We start from the raw sequence: 15,997 nt of genomic DNA, 5'->3' as shown, positions 1-15,997 counted from the left end.
TTAAATACGGTTAATCTTTCTATTTTGTGTCGATGTCGTGTTACAGAACAATACACGTACTTTATTCTGACTAATTTACAGTAGATGGTTGTATATATATTTTAGTAATAAAAACATTGCAAGTCATATAACATTAGGGTACATTAAAACAGCAACAGAAAATAAAAAGAAGGGAGAATAAAAAGCACCACTGAGCCACTGTGAGATAAAATTCTTATCCAGAGCGACTTATCCAATGACGGAAAGCACTTTTGTAAGTCCTTACACTGGATTACTAATGTATTATTTTATATATTATGCACTTATATACTACAAGAAAGGAAGGGTAAGAAAGCATTTTACAAACGCTATCAAAAAAAGAAAAAAAGAAAAGACATCGCAGGGTGGGGTATTTCACTCAGATAAAAAGTGCTATCTGCCCTGTTTCTGTAGCAATAAATTGCAGTTTCTTGCCTCCTTGGACCCCTAACCATGAGATTCGAGCTCACTCCCTCCTGGTGATGAACACTTTTTCTGTTGCTCCACTCAGGAGCCTGACACTCCAGCTGACATACGTACAAATACTCACAATGCTAGTGTTAACCATGCTTTGGGTTGCGTGACCACGACAACACCACACACACCACATACCAAAAAAAAAAAAAACCAACATTACCAAGATATGGAATAGAATATGAGGTATTATCAGATAAATCAGTAGTATTGCTTTTATTGCACATATTTTAATTGCACAGTAAGGACACTGGGGGCAAAAACTGTCCTTGTGCCTGACTGTCCTGGTATTTGGTGCTCTGTAGTGCCGACCAGATAACAAAAGTTAGAAGATGAGAAGATGGTGCGGATGGTGTCAATAAGAAAACCACTTGTTAATGAGACTCATTAGGAAAAAAAAAGGTCATCGGTTAAAAAAGGAGCATAAATATTAGACTTTGGAGTGATGGAAAAAGGTCATGTGACCTGATGTGATATATATATATATATATATATATATATATACACATACACACACACACATATACACACACACACATAGGTTTTAAAGGGTGAGCATGGGAGCACATATAATCCTGCACCTCACCTGCACATGGATCTGTAGGATCAGTGGGCGGAATGAACTTGTAAGGAGTTCTGATTTCCACTAGAGGGCGCAAATTAACTGCGTGTTCGAGTTCACATATAAAAAAAAAATTAAGGGTGAGCAATTAATATTAATTCATATAATAATATCATTTATACGTTTTTTGCAGTAAAGATGGTGAACAGTGCGCGGAACAGAACCGAAACAGGAGGAGTATAGGGGATATATAGAAGTGTGTGTGTGTGTGTGTGTGTGTGGTGCTGCAGTAGCAGTGAGGATGATGATGATGATGATGCTCGAACCGGAAGGCAGTAGCAGCAGCTCCTGAGCTCGGCGCGCACCGGAGGACAGCGGCAGGGCTGGGTGGTGGTGGTGGAGGTGGTGGAAGAGAGAGAGAGAGAAAAGGAGACGCGCGGTTCCGGTTCGGTTCGGACAGATGTCTCAGCCACGGAAACGGAAATGGTTTCCGGATCCAGCTCGAGGACAGCGCGAGGAAGAGGAGAGGGAGACTGCGTGCGCGACCGGCGCTCCTCCGGTGCGCGTGCGGACGGCGCGAGAGCGGGCGCGTGCCTGCGGAGAAGCGGCGGTGGAGGCGCGCGCGTGGGAGTAGGCACGCTCGCCGGGCTCGCGGTGCTGCTCGTGATGCACGGCGCTCGCGCTCAACCCGGTAAGAGAGAGCTTTAAAAAGAAATATATAAATAAAACTCTTCTCGGTCACACCTTGAGGGGGGAAAAACGCACCCGGTGTCTACGGTAAGGGTAGCGCGTGCAGCCCCGGGATTATGTCTCATTAATCAATCAATTAATTAATTCATAGCTCATGGGTTATTAACTTAGTCCCAGGTTTTCTTCCTCCTTTTTTTCTTCCTTGTTTTTTTTTTTTTTTGCGCATTTCAGTTGTACCGCAACGTCTAAACGCTTCCGTCATCACCATGGCAACGTCCCAGCACCCTGCATCCAGGCTGCTCCAGAATTATTGGCACCCTTCATAAAAATATCAGTATTACCCACCATACAGCGCCTCTTTACACACAATAATAATAATAATAATAATAATAATAATATCTTACTTACTGCAGTTGTTTTAACTTCCATCAAACAAATGACAAAATGGTGTCATGATGAAATAGTGGTTCTGGGAGCATGAGGAATTATTTTCACACGTGAAATGAACAGTGTGTGTGTGTGTGCCATAATCAAAGCTAAAGGCCGTCAATGAAATATTGGAGTGTGAGCTTTAATTTTTTTTTTTTAAATGTTCGATCAGTGTTTCCCATTTTAGTTCATATGTAAAGTCTGTTAATAATAAAGTCAACTTAGAAACTGTGTGCACATGTCCTCCCTGTCATATATGGGTTGATGACAGAGTGGACAGTTTATAATAAAGCACATAATGAATCTTCAGTTAGCAAAGTGATTCACTGTTCAGGGTGACTTTGTCATGTTTATCACATACATATTTAGAATTTCTGAAAAGTTTTTATATTTATAAATATTTCAAAATGACAGGGTGGACATGTTAAGCTCAAACATCAACTTACAACCACAATCTGGTAAAAAAAAAAAAAATCAGGAAATATAAGTTTACAGAACTTCATGTACTTACAGCAGTTGTTTTTAATCTCCATTAAAAAAAATACAAAATGATGTCGCTGATGACATCAGCCAGTGTCTCAAAAGGGCAGCTCCCCCAAAATGACAGGGTGGACATCAATTTTAGGGACACATACAAATAATTATTTAAAAAGTAATCAGGGCACAAGGTGTGAGGGTACACCTTGTACAGGGTGCTAATCCATTGCAGGGCACACATCAATCATACTGAATGTGCATGTCTTCACTTCAGGGTGACGTCACACTGTACTGAATGACCAGGTTATCACACCTCATTCAGACACTACAGGCAATAAATTATTATTATTTTTTTTTAAAGTCGCCATTTCAGAAGTGTCAAATTATTGAGCTGCATCAAGCAAAGAGCTAAGGAGATTTAAAAAGACTGGAACTGGGTTTAAAAAGGTATGAATGGAGATCACTTAAACACTTGGTGAAGTTGCATAGAAGGATATTGCTGAACCGTCAACTTCACAGAAGAAACATGGAAAAAAACATTTAAATGTTTGAATAAAGTTGCGTTATAAACAAAAAAATCTCTCACAGAAATCAGAGCGATAAAAGCATTTCCATACACACACAGCTGTGTCAATAAGAAAAGCACTTGTTAATGAGACTTATTAGGAAAAAGGTCTTCGGTTTAAAAAGGAGCGTAAAGATTAGACTTTGGAGTGATGGAAAAAGGTCATGTGACCTGATGAGTCCAGATTGAGCCTATTCCAGAGTGATGGGCGTGTCAGGGTAAGAAGGGAAGGACATGAAGCGATGCTCCCATCATGCATAGTGTCCACTGTACAAGCCTCTGGAGACAGTGTTATGATCTGGGGTTGATCAGTTACTCAGCAACATTATCTGAACTTATGTGTCAGGTCATCAGTCAGCTGACGACCTGAATGTACTGAATCACCAGGTTATCACATCTATGGACTTTTTCTTGCCCCTGATGGCGCGACAATATTCCAGGATTCAAACTGTGAAAGGGTGGTTCCAGCAGGTCGATAAATTCTTGAAGTGTGTGATTTTTTTATTTTTATAAACGTCCAGGCAGTGTTTTACATGTCCCCCCTGTCGTAGAAGCATTGATGACAGGGTGGACATTTTTTAAAAATGTTAGCATTTTGAGCAATTAATCACACCGTGGATCTTCAGTTAGTACTGTAAGTGATTCACTGTTGAGGATGACATCATACTATTTATCAGTGTTAAAGTAACTAATTACATTACAAAGTTACTGTGTTTAAAAAGTAACAATACAGTTACATTACAGCGTTACTTTCTGATAAAAGTAACTAGTTCGAGTACTTTTCCACTGCAGAAAATGAAAACTCCTTTGTGATTCCTCATGCATGTTGTTTTAGTCAAGACCTTTATAATTATTCTACCATCATCACTCAGCCAAGTTTGGCCCATAATCTGTTAACTACTAATACCCCATATCTCATCATGATTCACTACGAGTTTTGGCGCTGTGATTAGGTTTCCAGGGGTATAACAACAGGAATAACAGAGGAGGCAGGTTAACGGGGGCGGGACTTATAGGACGAATTTCACACACAAACAATAACGTTATGACTGCTGTCTGGTTCATGGGTTACATAAATTGTCTGAATAACGGATTACATTTTTGAAAATATAACTAAATAACTGAGTATTTAAATGTTGGACCTAACGTAGTAGATTACTCGTTACATCAAAAAAGTGATCCATGTACTCTAACATGTTACTAAATATTTGGTCATTTAAATTAAAACCTAGGCATTGCATTATTGTACAATATGTCCATGATAACTGGGTGATTTTAATGAGGACACCAAAGGCACATTATTGTGACATTATCCCAAAAAACGAGTGTCCTTGAGGCTGTTATAGAGGTTCTGTAGAGATCATCACCGTGGCTAACCTTGAGAACTTTTCCAACATTGTCTTAATAAGAGAAAATAAAGTGAGCCGGGTGAGGGGACGAGTGTCCATACCTGCTATAACGTAAGTGACAACAGGAAACAACAAATAGAACTGTAATTGGATAAAATGTCTGACATGCCTTTCATAAATACAAAAAAAAAAAGATTATTTTCCTACAGTAGCGTGACGTTTTCGTTTATTTTTACCATACTGCTCACATTTATCTCTAAATTTAGATTAATTTGTTCATTACTCTGTATAGTGCAATATTTGAGGTGCAGTTATTTGGGGATGTGGTCTAAACTGAACTACTGTATATTGATACCGATAAGTATTCAAAGTGCATAGTAATTTTTTGTGGCGCAAAAATGTCTATTTCTCAGCATTATACTGTCTTATTTCAAACAATAATCATTTAAGTTGCAGAATTCATGCTCCAAAAAATCTGTAGTGTCCGTAACCATGTGAAATTCATGTTGCAATATCTTAACAATTCAGCATTTTAGAATGATACACTTTTTCAGGTTTATATCTTTTCATGTGAAATCTAAATCGGGCAAATTTCATCTGAATGATGATTATGATCGTTAAGAGGTTTAAATAATAATAAAAAAATAACGGATACTAAAACATAAAATGGCATGAAATTGGATTTAGCAAGTGTGTTTCTTTTTATCTGATAAAAATAAATGTCTATACATATTTACAAAAAACGAATCATGGCTCGGGAGATAAGAAGCATGAAGTATTATGAAAAATGGTGTTATATGATCCTGTCTGAAAATGTATTTTTTTTTCCTCGGTGTGACACTTTTTAGCCCCAACACCATATTTTGTCTGATTATGAAACTTTAGCATTAAAAAAAAAAAAAATGTTCTTATTAAGACAAATATTTTTTTGCTGTTTAATCTGCCTTATTTTTTTAGGGTGCCAATAATTCTGGGCTGTATTCAGGATGTTTTGGATATTTAGGATGTATGCTGGCTCCAGAGAGTCTTTAGTGATTGATTACTTTCACTCATCTGTGAGTGTGTGTGTGTGTGTGTGTGTGTGTGTGTGTGTGTGTGTGTGTGCGCCTGTCAAAATTCTGCTTGCGTGTGCCGTCTTTGTTCAGCCTCTGCCTTTACTGCTGACGTCCGCTGTAGTGTTGCGACTTCCTGGATTTATATACGGTCATTTATATGAATAAGATTTAAACGAGTTCAGCTGATTAAAGACTTTACACGAGCTGACCTCCTCAGTGTAAACCCGTCCACTCCGGTCTCACTTATAACGGACGTCTAATCCCGAGGTCTGATGCGTTTCCTTTCCACGCTCACAGCGACACAGATCTGTTTTTATCTGTTTTTTAGAGATAAGTTAAGCGTTAGAATGACCAGAATCCCACAGTCAGGCCCTCTAATACTCACAGAGTGTAAATGTTCATTAACTGGCTTTAACAGTTTAACAGCTGCCTATTGACTTCAGTCATAAACTATGAGTTTTCTGTTTTCTCAGAGCCGAGAAACGTGAGAAATCATTTCCTCTAATAATCACACAGACAGAGTGGAACAAGTTCAGTCTGGAAAATGTTCATTTCTGGCAAAATACTATACTAAACCTTTAATGTCTGAGTTGAATCAGGTGTGTGTGTGTGTGTGTGTTCGTGTGTGTCTGTTCTGTATTCAGGACACTGTAGAACTGGGTCATGGTGTTGAGAGAATCAGGAGATTTTCAGATTTTTTATTTTTTTTATTTCCATTTTATTTGTAAGTGACCATATAAACACTGTATATACAGTTGTGCAGAAAATTATTCATACCCGTTGGACAAATCAATACTTGTAAAGTTTATAAAAGCTACTTCAGCGGAACCTCCATTGTATTCAATATATATTAGTTGCTATGCACAACGCCACATATGTGTTAGCTAAGCTTCATTTATAAACCAATAGATCTGGCCAGAAATTCTCTGTTGAGCATGTTTAAAATTAATCATACCGTGTTCCTAATCTTAGAAAAAATAATTTCTTTTAAAAAAGTGCACATGATTTTACACTCCAGTGACTATAATCAATTTAATCAATTTAGTTTTAATCAATTAAGGCCTAATAATGGTAAATGGTAACACCTGATCTGTAAAGTATAATTAAGGGGCAAAGCTTTCATTGTTGTCAGTCACTGTCACCCTAGCCAAGAAGAAAAAACTCAGTTATGATCTTTGTATGTGTGCTGTCAATGCCCATAGCGGAGGCAAAGACTACCAGGCAATTGGTGGTCTCCGTGGATCCAAGATGGCTGCGCGGCTGTAGCACGCAGCGGCCGTTTCGGAGGTAAAATGGTGCTACTTTGTTTACTTTGTGTCGTAGCGCGTTTCCGTTACACTGTATATGGACATTAGCGCAACTGTTGTCCGTACATACCACCGGCAGACACTTTTGGACATTAATAACCTGGTTAACGACATCCATGATGAGCTGCGGGAAAAGCTACGTGAGCTTTGCTTGTTGCGTGAACCAGGCCTCGAGGCCCCGGCGTTGCCTGATGCCGGCGGTTGGAGGAGGGGACATCGGAATCGGTGCTCTAGGAAGCGGAAGCCTAACCCAGGAGTCTGTGCTAGGCTAAAAACAAACCCTAGCAGGCCGGCTCTCCCATCCATCATCCTATCCAACGTCTGCTCCCTGAAAAATAAACTGGACTACATCTGACTCCAGCAGACTACACAGTGTGAGCAGTGTCTTTGTTTTCACTGAGACATGGTTCAGTGACAGAGTATCGGACGTCGTCATTCAACCAGATGGGCTAGTCTCGTTCCGCATCGACTGAAATGCAGCTCTGTCCGGTAAGACTCGCGGCGGTGGCTTGTGTGTTTACATCAACATGAAATGGTGCAAGATTCTGTGTTAGTTTCTGGCGACTGTTAAATGCAGACCTTTTTATTTACCGCGGGAATTCACCACCGTTTTCAGTATCGGAGTGTACATTCCACTTAGCGCTAATGCTAAGGAATGCTAATTTCAACCATGCAAATCTCAAGTCAGTGCTCCCTAAATTCCATCAGTATGGGGACTTTGCAACGAGAGGGGATAACACGCTGGATCGAGAGGGGATAACATCGCTGGATAACACGCTGGATCTGCCCGATATCCCCGGCGCACATTGGGCAGAGCCCCGCCCCCACCTCGGCTAATTCCAACATACGTACAGACCACTCGTCAGGCGTTCAAAACCGGTTCTGAAGCAGGTGAAAACCTGGCCAGCAGGAGCCATGTCTTCTCTTCAGGACTGTTTGGAGAACACTGACTGGAACATGTTTAGGGAGGTTGGAGGAGTACAGGTCATCAGTGACCAGCTACCTCAACAAGTGCACCGATGATGTCACTGTGTCCAAGAACATCATCTCACGACCCAACCAGAAACCGTGTATTACTGCAGAGGTGTGTGGACTTCTTAGGACCCGAGACTCTGCCTTCAGTGCGCGGGATGAGGTGGCCCAAGAACAGCAAGGGCCAAACTTTCCCGGGCCATCAGAGAGGCGAACACGTCCAATAAGAGAGGCACGTCCAGAAAATCCACAAACACTGAGTGGTCAGGCAATTGTTCAGGGCCAACAGCATTAATATTGTGGAGCCGAAATCCTGGCCTGAACCCAATTGAGAATTTGGGAAGAAAGTTGAAGATCCAGGTCAGGGCTAGGAAGCCTTCCACTCTCCAACAGCTGGAGGCTTTTGCAAATGAAGAGTGGGGAAACATTTCACAGCAGACCTGTAGAAACCTTGTGGAGACCTACAAGAAGTGTTTACAGGCCGTCATTAAAAACAAAGGCTTTTCTGTTGATTATTAAAACACTGTAATATAAAGGGTATAAATAATTCTAAACAAGGTGATTTTAAATATGTGTCAATTAAAACCCAATGAAATGTCATATTTCTTGAAATATCATGTTATTGGAGATGTTCTGTGATCAACTCAAAGTGGGACATAAATGGATTTTCAACCAGTGCAATCTCAGGTTGTCATAGGTAATTACATCTTAATCGTAACGAGATCTTGATTAGACAGACCAGGAGCCGTTAGGGATTTCATTTTGGGACAATCCGACAGACTTGGAACAGTTCAGGAATGGAAACACCCCCTTTGGCAGAGTTACCCAAAAGTCAGTGCTTGTGCCTTGTGATGTTTTGCGGACTTCTCTACGCTCCACATCACTTCCAGTCTTCTAGAATTTGGTGATGAATTTTGCAGAACTGTCGTCAGTAATGCGCCATATTTCCTGTTACAAGCTCGTGAAGGCTAGATTAAAAATGATCTCAATATGTTTTTCTTTTGTCACTTTTTGTCACGTTTAAAAAACGTACATTAAGTTCAAGCTAAGTATAAAAAGTTTTAGAAGGCATTTTGTTTAAATGGGTTAATTTCCCCTGTGTATTGAGACTTTTGGGACAGGACGAGTCCATTCAGAAAGACAGAGAGAGCAGGAGCAGATGGTTGCTCGCACCTCTCTCTGTATCTCTGCCAGAGCGATGGTTTATAATTGTAATAAATGGGATTGGCCGGTGAAGACGGGTTGCCTCTTTGTCTCTCTCTCTCTGCTTCATGACAGGACATTTCCAGCCTGCGGCAGAATCTTTATCTTCACTCAAACTAATGTGATTTTTAGAGAGAAGGAAGAGAAGTGTGCATCTTTAAAAATGCTAATGAAATCATTATTTCATCAATCAGGATGTTACATCTTCGGCAGTATCTATCCTCAGTGTCATCACAGATATGACTTACTTAGATACAGCTGAAAGACTCTCTTTGTGTGTGTGTGTGTGGGTGTGTCTGTGTTTTTTAGATCAGTAGGGCTGTAATCAAATATTTCCTGATAAATTGTGTATATACAGTACTGTGCAAAAGTCTTGCAAAAAAATGCTGTAGAGCTAGGATGTCTTGAGAGTGATAGTGAGAGTATTCCACACTCCCGTGCTCCTGTAGAGAGGAACTGAACAGCCGAATAGCTTTAGGGACAAATGATTTCCTGAATCGTACAGGTCCGGGTCCAGGTATAGGAAGCTCTAAGCAGATACAGACTGTGGCGTCCCTACTGTTTAGGAAGATAAAAAGGAAATCCAGAGTTAAACAGCAGAATCCTAGTTTTTTGAAGTTTAATCATCATAATTATCCAGAAAAAACTTTTTTTTCCCTTCTAATTGTGTGCGTATTATCAGGTATAAGTATAATACAGCTCCAAATGATGGCTCATAATTAACACCCAGAACCTGTCATGATCTTTACATTCATCTCGGTACTTGATTCTTGGTAGACTTCTAGAAAGCAGGGCTCTTTAAAGGAGGCTTTTTCAGCAGGAGTACAGTAGATTTAGAGAAGCTTAAATTAGCCGTGTGCTGCACACGGCCCCGTACGTACGCTCTCCTCGGTACTCTGATGCCAACTCCTCCAACGCTAACACCCACACACACAAAAGCTGTTTCCTCCTCCATATTGAGAATAAGCACACATTTAGGTCGAACTCTAAAGCTGATAGTTTAACATGAAGACCAGCAAAGCAATGAATCGTTTCGGGAGTGTCTGAATGCAAAATGCGGATGTAAAACAATTTAGAATTAGCAGCGTTCTTAGATGAAGCTGTCGTGCGATTTTAATTACATTATTCGCACAAAATAAACTGTGGTGCGAATCAGATTTTTTCTTTTTCAACTTTTTGATGCATTTGATATCTTTGTGTTAATTTTGCAAAATGCCACTGAAGATATAAAATAAGACCGGATGCGTCATTATAATTATGATGTAACTGTACACTTTTTTTGGTATCACAGTATAAAGTATAAAGTTTTTAATATGTATTTTAAATTGCAATTACAAATTCCCTTATCAACTTACTCGACTGTTTCGCGTTTAAAAAATTGCAAAATGAAACGGTTTCTTCCTCACCGAGAGTGTAACATTATTTTTAAAACCATTAAATAAATCTAAAGTAACAGTGGTGAAATTTTAACACGGTTAATTTTAATACAGTGCTATAATGCTAATATTAATTCACTGTTTCAAAAAAGTTAAATTATTTTTCTGCATTGAGTAAAGAAATCATTAAAGTGACCAGAATTGTGTTAGGAACTGTTTACTACATTATTAAACCCTGGAAGGATAGTGCTGGACCCTCAACTTCACAAAGTAAACGTGATCAGAAAAACATCCATACTGACTGGGACGATCACTTTAACGCTTGGTGAAGCCGCATGGTAAAAATGTCCAGAAGAATCCTGAGCTTCGTTTAACAAGGAACACTGGAGCACCTCCATCCACATACAGTGTGATGAGAAGGATTGGGACTAAACAGCTGTGTGTCCTTAAAAAAAAACACTTGTTGTGAAAAGGTTTCAGTTTGTTTGGGAGCATAAAGACTGGACTTTGGAGTGATGGAAAAAGGTCATGTGACCTGTTGAGTCCAGAATGACCCTATTCCAGAGTGATGGGCGTGTCGGGGTAAGAAGGGAAGGACATGAAGCGATGCTCCCATCATGCATAGTGTCCACTGTACAAGCCTCTGGAGACAGTGTTATGATCTGGGGTGGATCAGTTACTCAGGTCTAGACTCAGTAACATTATGGGGTTATGAACTGGACACCATATTGCTCACCGTAATCAAAAGTAAAGCTGGCCATTGAATAAAACCTTAAGGTGTTTTTACGGTTAGGCACCCGCGATCGTTTCCGAGAACACTTCTTCACTTGGAACACAACTGTTCCAGGCTCAAGAAACTTGCCTGAGTCCACTGGAAAAGGTGGCTTTGAGCATGGAATGACATACTTGTGCAGGGATTAAATGAGCTATGAAGGCCAATAGTACCTGAACATAGAGCGCAAGGTCACCAGTGCTATTCGTCTACTCTGAAATCTCAGTGGCATACGCCAATCTCATCCTCTGACCCACACAGCCATGGGTGATAATGTGGGAAGGCACACGGACGGCTGTTCATTCAGAAATATAAATAATAATATACGTAGCGTGAAAATACGGGATAATAACGTGAACAGTGGGTGAGTTGGGAGGGGGGAGGGGGGAGCAATTGTTCCTGCGCATTGTACAAATCAATCTTGTCTGGTGTGAAAGTGCCCTAAGAGGTTGTGATGTTTTTTTGGCCAGGGAGTGTGTAAGTCATGATATACTATGTGTTGTCGAAATACGCTCTTTAAATAACATGATATATTTATTTTCTCCTAAAGGCCACAGATTCAGTTCTGAAACGTACATTAGCACGGATGCCTTTAGTAGGGCAACATTTTTTTATATAACAGCTATGATACGGCCCTTCATACCGGCTTTTAGACGAGTAAAATAGAGCTTTGTGTTTCTCGCTTGTCTGACATCTGCACCCTTGTTAACATTCAGAGCAGACTGAAGTGTGAAAGACATTACCGCAAAGCTGGAGACATGGTTGATGTAATCATATCCTATTTTTCATAATGCTGATGTAAAGAGGTTTGAGATGTTCATTTCTGTTTGAAGGAACGCTTATGTGCTGACATCACGCGTCGAGCTTCAGCGGTCTGAATATGTCAGGTTTCTTATTAATCCTACATGCACTGTAGACCCATATACAGTAAAAGGCTTAGTTGTAGGTATAAAAAAGAAAATAATGAGAATTTATTTACTTATTTATTCACACACACTAAGTGAAAAAGTTAATTTTCAGATTGGATCATACAAGATCATTTTTCATAATACTTCTTAAAATACTTGCTTCTTATCTCCCGATCTATGCTTAATTTTTTGTTATTGTGCATACACATTTATATTTTTATCAAATAAAAAGAAACACATTTGCTAAATACAATTTTATGCCCTTTTATGTAGTGTCCGTAACCTTTTTTTTTTTTTTTCAAATCTTTCAATAATCTTTTTGTCAATAATCAATCAGATGAAACGTTGCCAATTTATATTTCACTGGAAAAGACGTGTAGAATTCCTAAATGTAAAATTGTTAAGATATTGCAACAGGAATTTGACATGGTTACGGACACTACAGATTTTTTTGCTTTTTTACCTAAAACCATCTCTTAGGCGAAGCACTGAGGTCGCTCTGGGATTTTAATTTTTTTATCAACTGAATAAACCATAGTTTTTTATATTTTATGGCCACATACAGTAACATAAGGTCTTTGTCTTATTTAGAGCATTTAAAACCCCTGTTGTTAATTAAAATGGCCATTTTTGGGGCACATATAAAATCATCGCTCCAAAATGGCTGAAGTTAGCATCTCAAATTGTGTAGGGAAGCGAGATCGGTCACTTCCATGTTGCATAAACTTCACAAGTAGCTTCTTTGGCACAGACATTTTCTGTATTATACTGTATGTACTGTATAACATAAAAAACTGTCTTGGCTGACTGTTAACACAACCGCTCTCGACCGTACACACCCCGTTTCACTGTTTTAGCCTTTCTGGACAAAAGGACACAAGCGTCGGTGTGTGCTGCAGTATCTGAACTCAGCCAGAATGATGTCACATTCAGAAGGTCACTCTCAGTGGGGTTAGATTGATGAGCTCGGGCCTATAAAATGAATCAGACTTGGTTAAGCTAAGGTCAGCTGGATTTTTACAGAAGATTTTTTACAGGAACTTAATGTACACAATCAGACCTAAAATTTAAACAGCCTGCCCAATATGGTGTGGGTGCCCTTTATACCACAAGGGTAACATCCACATGTACGGCGTGACCCAGTGACCCCCAGCAGAACCTCGTCCTGGGCATCACGCTGCCTTTGCTCACGTTTGCTTCCCACAGTGCATCCTGGTGCCGTCTCTTCCTCAGGCAGTGGGTTTAATGTTCGAGTTGATCATGTAACTGATGGCTGATGTATATGGCTAAGACATAATTTGTGTTTGTTAACTGACATTCATACATCAAAAAAAATTTTACAGATAAAATTTTTAGCAGAAAAAGTTTCAGATGGCAAAAAACATCGTTATTTTCCAGCCAGGTTTAAATCATAAGTCCTGTTTCATCTTTTCGCTTCTCAGTTTCATCATTCATACTCTGACTTACTGAGATCCCAAATTACAAGCGATCATGTTGCGTGTACAGTATGATTTATTTTATTTCTAGTTGTGTTCTACAAATGCTTGACAAAAAGTAATTAGGTCACAGGCAAAGAAAGTGGAAGAGGTAAAGGAGTGTGTAGAGTTATTCGTTATCAGCGAGTCTGAACACCTGACAATACGTCACCACAAAGAATTAAAATTATTCAATAATGCAAAAACAAGTGTACCTAGTGTGTATGTACAGTATGTATGAATGTATATGTATTTATTTAAACTGGGCAATATGGGAATAAAATATCAACATTGTGATAAATTATGTTGCAATAACGCTTTCTGAGATATTATAGACATCTTTTTAAATACAATTTGTACAGTTATGAACTTTGATAACTTGTTAAATTGTGTACTGTATTCTGTCTTTTTTATTTTTATTTTTTTGTTGACATCAAACTTATGTTAAGGTAATGCTACTGTTTTGCTGGTGGTTTATCAGCTGGCCTACACACTATACAGTACATATTGTGTATCTGATAATAAATCTGATATTATAATATTGTGCTGTCATGGACTTTTTAATCTGCTCAGTGAGGTCGGCAGGGTCTGAGATGAAGCTCTTGGGTTGTTGGTATTTCTCTAAGCATTGGACGGTCTGACTGTGCTGGGACGTCCACTCTCTATGGAAGATTGGCAAATGTCTTAATGCATATCAGTTTTTAATAATCTTTCTCACTGTAAATTGCTGACCTCCAAATTGATTGGAAATGACTTTATAACCCTTTCCAGATTGGTGTGCAGCAACAGTTAAGAACATTATGTCTTAGCTCTCTATTAGCTTACGTCTTTCCCTGTTGGGAAACACTCACCTGAGTGCTGCAGAACAGCAAATTTCCGAAACGTCTGCTTTTATAGAGGGCTGTACACCTGCTGATGATAAATTAATTAATGGCTGATGATTAGCAACACCTGGCTGCAACTTACCCTTTAAATTTCAGTGGTAGCAGTAAGGGGTACTTACTGTAGTATTGCCCGCATGTTGTTTTGGCTTTATTTCTAAAAACATTTAAAAAGTTACATGTTGTTGTTCGTCTGAGGTTGCATTTAACTCATACTAAGACCTGGTACAATCAAATAGAATTTAAAGAGGGGTACTAACCTTCGGAAATTACTGTACATATCTATGATTATGGAATTCAAAATAGCGGCCTTCTGAAATACAGTAACTACTCTGGGTCTGCAACTGCACCAGTGATGAATGGTATTTCTCATACAATTCAATTCAGTTTTATTTAAATAGCGCTTTTAAAAATTGTCATTGTTGCAAAACAGCTTTACACAATCAAAAGAATTATTTAAGTTTGTAAGGAATATGAATGTGTATGAATCAAAATGGTCAGTTTGTCCCTGGTGAGCAAGCCGAGGGTGACAGTGGCAAGGAAAAACTCCCTGAGATGGCAATAGGAAGAAACCTTGAGAGGAACCAGACTCAACAGGGAACCCATCCTCATCTGGGTGAAACAGAAAGCAGGAATTGATCTGCACTCATACTGTGTGTTAGGTGGCAGGCAGTTCAGTATAACAGTTAATGTTAATTGATGTTAATATGGAGTCCAGGTAGACTCATAGGAAATTCCAATCCTGAACTATCGAGCAACTGCAGCTACGTCAAGTTCTCAGAGAAACAACTGTCAACATCAGTTGAGGCTAGAACCGTCTTCATGGCAGAGTGAAACCATCCCCAGACACTGGACCCATCCCAAAGAGACACGGGGCATCTATGTGACGAGATCTCCACCCAGAAATGGGGCACCAGGATGGGTCAGACAGGTAGAGAGGGCAGAGGGAGTCGGGATCACTGGCAGCTCAGGAATGACATGTGTAGCTCGACAGAGAGAGGGGGGAGAGAGGGAAAAGCAAAAGTGAATGAGAGATAACAGTTACAGTAGGTATGGTTACAGTCACATAACGTATAATGTGAATGCATATTTAGTGTAGAGTGCTAACAGGGACTCCAGTACTACTAACTATAACAGCATAACTAAAAGAGAGAGCCAGAAGATAACACAGACATGATGGCTCCCTGAGATGTAAAGCAACCAATCACCTCACCGTCAGCAAACCTGAGTGATCAATGAGAGTGAGGAAGACAGCATCTAAACATACCAGTTCACCATAATACTCTACGTCCATGAGTCCCCCAGATCTGCTACTTCTAAGGCTGATCTATTTACAAAAATGCTTGATTAAATAAATAGGTTTTTAGCCTGGACTTAAACACTGAGACTGTGTCTGAGTCCCGAACACTATTTGGAAGACTATTCCTTAACTTTGGGGCTTTGTAAGAAAAAGCTCTGCCCCCTGCTGTATTTTTCATGATACG

At 39.6% G+C, this 15,997-nt stretch overlaps 1 protein-coding gene across 2 annotated transcripts in view; it reads left to right on the top strand.

Moving 5' to 3' along the window:
- The first annotated feature begins 1,409 nt into the window (after window positions 1-1,409).
- kiaa1549lb (KIAA1549-like b) overlaps window positions 1,410-15,997 on the top strand; it is a 56,319-nt gene continuing 41,731 nt past the window's right edge. For both annotated transcript variants that reach the window (XM_053499725.1, XM_053499724.1), the window contains exon 1: window positions 1,410-1,745. In XM_053499725.1, the coding sequence (XP_053355700.1) occupies window positions 1,538-1,745 (208 nt within the window). In that variant the 5' untranslated portion in view covers window positions 1,410-1,537. The remainder of the gene's footprint in view (window positions 1,746-15,997) is intronic.

The sequence above is a fragment of the Clarias gariepinus genome, chromosome 7, assembly GCF_024256425.1.
Source record: "Clarias gariepinus isolate MV-2021 ecotype Netherlands chromosome 7, CGAR_prim_01v2, whole genome shotgun sequence".
Lineage (NCBI taxonomy): Eukaryota > Metazoa > Chordata > Actinopteri > Siluriformes > Clariidae > Clarias > Clarias gariepinus.
Note: the sequence above shows the minus strand (reverse complement) of the source record. Positions and strands in the feature narration are given on the sequence as shown.